Source organism: Engraulis encrasicolus, chromosome 20 (assembly GCF_034702125.1).
Source record: "Engraulis encrasicolus isolate BLACKSEA-1 chromosome 20, IST_EnEncr_1.0, whole genome shotgun sequence".
Taxonomy (NCBI): domain Eukaryota; kingdom Metazoa; phylum Chordata; class Actinopteri; order Clupeiformes; family Engraulidae; genus Engraulis; species Engraulis encrasicolus.
In genome coordinates this window covers 22976089-22981088 of record NC_085876.1, presented here as the reverse complement: position 1 = coordinate 22981088, position 5000 = coordinate 22976089, and the positions used below count along the sequence as shown (strand labels likewise).

General features: G+C 47.4%; 1 protein-coding gene across 2 annotated transcripts in view; it reads right to left on the bottom strand.

The window, feature by feature from the left end:
• ints3 (integrator complex subunit 3) overlaps positions 1-5000 on the bottom strand; it is a 27477-nt gene that overhangs the window by 11596 nt on the left and 10881 nt on the right. The window contains exons 13-20 of one of the 2 annotated variants that reach the window (XM_063185597.1): positions 4476-4567; positions 4196-4302; positions 3637-3657; positions 2513-2632; positions 1885-2017; positions 1492-1546; positions 1146-1246; positions 434-598 (exon numbers count right to left, since the gene is read on the bottom strand). In XM_063185597.1, coding sequence (XP_063041667.1) covers positions 434-598; positions 1146-1246; positions 1492-1546; positions 1885-2017; positions 2513-2632; positions 3637-3657; positions 4196-4302; positions 4476-4567 — 794 coding nt within the window. The remainder of the gene's footprint in view (positions 1-433; positions 599-1145; positions 1247-1491; positions 1547-1884; positions 2018-2512; positions 2633-3636; positions 3658-4195; positions 4303-4475; positions 4568-5000) is intronic. The other variant, XM_063185598.1, reaches the window with a different exon arrangement.

Genomic DNA, 5000 nt, shown 5'->3' with positions numbered 1-5000 from the left:
CCACAGCCAAGTTTTACCGGTTGGCTGGTGCCAGTGTCAAGCCCTGGTAGTGAGACTGGTCAAATGCAATTTCAAACTTCTGTGCTAACACGGTTACATAGATGTTTGACAAAGTACACTTGACTTGATTTGTATTATGCTAGCGACACATACACAAGAAGTTGGCCAAGCGACGCGAACTTCGCCATTCATTCCTATGAGGGAGGTGGAATGGAACAGCAGATGATCTTTCAGTGCAGTAGAGAGAGAGAGTGACAGAGAGAGAGAGAGGGAGAGAGAGAGAGGCAGAGAGCAAGAGACACACAGAGATGGAGAGACAGAGTTTTACTTGGCCTTGGGCCTGGCAGTGTCTGTGTCTGTGTCTGTGTGTGTGTGTGTGTGTGTGTGTGTGTGTGTGTGTGTGTGTGTGTGTGTGTGTGTGTGTGTGTGTTACCTGGCCTTTAGGTAGTAGAGTAGGTGGTATCCTATTTTGGGCTGTTTCTGGTAGAGCTCAGCCAGCATGTCCAGCAGCACGGAGAAGCTGCTGTTGTCCTCCTGCATCTGACACAGGTTACGGAACACTAGACACACCGGCTTACTCACAGACTCCTCCAACGACCTGATGACGGGAAAACACACACACACACGCACACACGCACGCACACGCACACGCACACGCACACGCACACGCACACGCACACACACACACAGACACAGACACAGACACAGACACACACACACACACACACACACACAGCATTGGATCATTATGCTCATCTCTCACGAACGCGTAAAGACACACGCCTGAATCTCTCACAGACTCCTCCAACTTGAAGAAACATGCATACCCACACGATGATCGGCATTTATCCGTATGTGTGTGTGTGTGTGTGTGTGTGTGTGTGTGTGTGTGTGTGTGTGTGTGTGTGTGTGTGAGTGTGAGTGTGAGTGTGAGTGTGAGTGTGAGTGAGTGAGTGAGTATTGTCAATGTCTTTTAAATGTTTTTAGTTAAACTGCACATTGGAGACTGGTCAAACGCAATTTCAAACTTCTGTGCTAACCCTGTTACATACATTTTTGACAATAAAGTACTCTCGACTTGACTTGATTGATCGTGACCAGTAAGTCTACTAGCGTCATCATCACTCACACACTGCTGCACTTACTCTTCTGTGATCTCGTCAGGCAGCACGTCTCCCCTGAAGTGTCCCTTGAAGAGCTCGGCCAAACACGAGGCCAGAGTGGACATCTGCTCCGAGTCAAAATCCTAGTGAGCCAAACACACAGGGGCATGGGGGAGAGAGAGAGTAAGGGAGAGAGAGAGTAAGGGAGAGAGAGAGAGAGAGAGAGAGAGAGAGAGAGAGAGAGAGAGAGAGAGAGAGAGGGGTAGTGGGATGGGGAGAGGAAAAGAGTAGAAACACTTAAAAAACCCATAATAACCACGCACGCACGCACGCACGCACGCACGCACGCACACATACTCTCTTAACTCGATGCAAGAAAAGCACTCACCTCAAGTATGAGGTCCACAATCTCCTGCATGACTTCACATTGCACCTCCATGTCACTAAAGGAAGGCAAATAGACAGATGCATGAAAAGGACATACAAAAACAGAAGATTAAAGTGTGAAGAGAAGAGGAGGAGGAATGTGTGAGAGGAGGATATGGACACGTGGAGAGGAAGAGAGGTGGTGGGATGGAGAGGTAGAGGAAGGGGGATGAGGAGGAGCGGTGGAGGAGAGAGGGAGACATGGAGGAGAAATGGAGAGCAGAGATGAAGAGGAGAGGAGAAATGCAGAGGAGGAGAGGAGAAAAGGAGAGAGGAGGAGAAATGAGGAGTGTCTGTTAGTGTGCATTCAGCTGACAAGCCCAAACACACAAAATACACACACACACTTTCGTACCTCTCTTTCTGTAGTTGTAACACTTTCTCCTTCAGCGGATCCTCCAATTGGTCCACGTACGGTGTGATGTCAACGGGCTCATCAATGTACTCCTCTTTGATTGGAAGGAACCGGAAATCCCGTTTTTTGCCGGCTTCAAATACAAAAGGGGTGGGAAAACGTTACACTCCGTCTCTCTGTACCGTTGCATAAGTTAAAGGTTATATAGACAAGTGTGTATGTATTTATGTGGGTCATATTGTATATTCTGGGTGAGGGACCGCTAGAATCCCATTGAGACATCCCACCGTCATTGAGACACAGGAGCACACCACAGCACACAGAGCACACAACGAAATTGCATTTAAGCCTCATTCATCCAAGGGTGCAGCGAAAATGACACTGCAAGGAATTGAACTGGCAACTGGCAGGGAATTGAACTGGCAACTCTTGGACGATAAGCCCGACACCCTCGACGTGCTATTCATGACTGGCTGTGTGTGTGTGTGTGTGTGTGTGTGTGTGTGTGTGTGTGTGTGTGTGTGTGTGTGTGTGTGTGTGTGTGTGTGTGTGTGTGTGTGTGTGTGTGTGTGTGTGTGTGTGTGTGTGTGTGTGTGTGTGTGTGTGTTTGTGTACGCGTGTCACCAACCTTTGTTATTGATCTCCTCTTCGTCATCGCTGAACGCGGCTTCTGGGTGGTCATAGCAACCGTCCTCCTTGTCCAGCACGTGGTTATCCACATCCAATGGCACAGGATCCTCCATTTTCACTGAGGAACACAACCACTAAAATATCACTATACTGTCTGATATCAAAAAAATATTTAATATATTTCAAACTCAAACTACCATAATGCAGTGTGGTCATCTACATCAGTCTTTCTTAACCTGAGGAGTGGGCAACCCCTAGGGGTGTGGCCAGAGATTGCAGGAGGTCCGCAGAATTTTGTTTGTGACAGACAGTGACATGTGACACATTGTACTCTACATCTTACTCTGTTTCATGTGTAATGCAGATCAAGTCAAGTTATTCCAGATTTCAACGCGGGCGCAATGGGGAAGCCTTCGGGCGCCCCATAGGAGCACTGAAGGAGCGTTCAGGCCGACTGACAACCATACTGCGGCCTATTCCAACACCTGACCTCGAACCAACCAGCGTGTTCACGCTGCAAGTCTGAGCGTTCGAGAACCGGAAAGTTGGTTCACGATCCGAACCGAAAAATACTTGTTTTTTCTCTGTGTTGAACCGTGGCAACAACGTGGATGTCAGCAGGTTCATTCGGGTGTCACACAGTCAAGTACACAAAAGGACAGAGTCCAGTATGAACGATTGTGGTTTGCAGGTAAGCACTTCAGTTCCGAACTTGTGAGGGAACTGATGCAGGAATGGACACCAGCACCGAACTGATGACACCAGCGCCGAACTGATGACACCAGCGCCGAACTGATGACACCAGCAACGTACTGATGACACCAGCACCGACCTGATGACACCAGCACCGAACTGATGACACCAGCACTGTTCTGGTGAGCGTGGAAACAGTATGTGTGGGGATCAGGGCTTGACACTGGCACCTGCAAACCGGCCAAATGCTGGTAAAACTTGGCTGTGGCTAGTAACATTTTCAGTCTAACTAGCCAAATTGGCAGGCAGCTTATTCTATGGCATGACATCATAGCTTATATCCTGCACTTTGCCCCTTGTGTATCAATTGTTTGCATTTAAGTTCAAGAGAAAGTTAGTAAAGCTAAAGTTAGAAAGCTATCCACTCACCTTCTTGCTTTAGCACCTCATCTTCCAAGGTTATATGTACAGTATCATGGTAAAGGAAAAAAAAAACAATATCACATTTGTGGCTAGTTGAATAGGTGAATGGCTCGTGACTCTGGAAAACCACTAGCCACAGTGGCCGGTGAGTGAAAAAGTTAATGTCAAGCCATGGTGGGGATGTGTCTTCTATATCAGCGGTTCCCAACCTATGGGTCGGGACCCAGCTTATGGGTCGCCAAAGATCCACAGGGGGTCGCGGAGCCCTCTTGAATTTAAGGGGTTTCCTTTCAAATATATATAGCCCATGTTGAATAAATGACAAAGCATTTAACTAATATATGCATAGAAGCATCAAAATGTAAGTGCTACATTTAACATTTATTCTATATTTGACCAAAGACTAAATAACTAAAATGAGTTTTCGCAGGAAACAGAGGGTATCCTGTGACTCCCTCTCGTGTGGGAGCTCGCGTGGTTGGGTCACCAAAGCTTACAATAGTAAAAGGGTCCCTGAAGTAAAAGGTTGGGAAACACTGTTCTATATGACAGGGCACACACTCACCTTCCGTGGGTGGCGAGGGCGAACTGCAGAACTCTGGGAATCGATCCCGTAACATGGAGCGCAGCTCACGATCTAGCTTGGGGTTATCAAACAAGGGAGCCAGATGACTAGAGAGAGAGAGAGAGAGAGAGAGAGAGAGAGAGAGAGAGAGAGAGAGAGAGAGAGAATGATTAGATGGGAGGGAAAAGCTTAAAGCAAAGGACAAGAAAACAAAAGAGATAAACGGTCACATGTGCGATAATTATCTCGGAAGAGGTCTCTGTGTGTGTGTGATACTCACGCTAGCACCCTCTTCTCCATGATGAAGGTGAGGGAGTTGAAGACCCCCTGACGCACTTGCGTCTCCAGGGGAGGAAAGAAGTGAGGGATGATCTGCAGGAGAGGGAGAGAGATGGAAAGAAAAGAAGAGTAAAAAAGGGGTATCATTTTAATGCCATGCAATTCCTTGTTATATTAGGTGCTTCTGTATCACAGAACTGAGTGTTTGTGTGTGAGCAGGCCCGCCGACAGGGGGGGACAACCGGGCTTTTTGTCCCGGGCCTGGAATAAGGGGGGCCCAGAACTGGGCCCTCAAGAAGTTTGTGATTAATGGTTCTATTTTATTTCAAAATAAGTTGGTTTGAGAGAGGGAGAATGTGCTATATTTGCATTAAATAAATGATATCCAGATATTTAGACTTTCCTGTCCTTAAAAAGGGATCAAGAATCCCGCACCTCACCCACCCCCAGTGCACAAATGGTTTGGTCGGTCATTACGAGGAAGGAAAAAAGCGCTCCAACTTAACGCAGCTCATACCATTTGCCA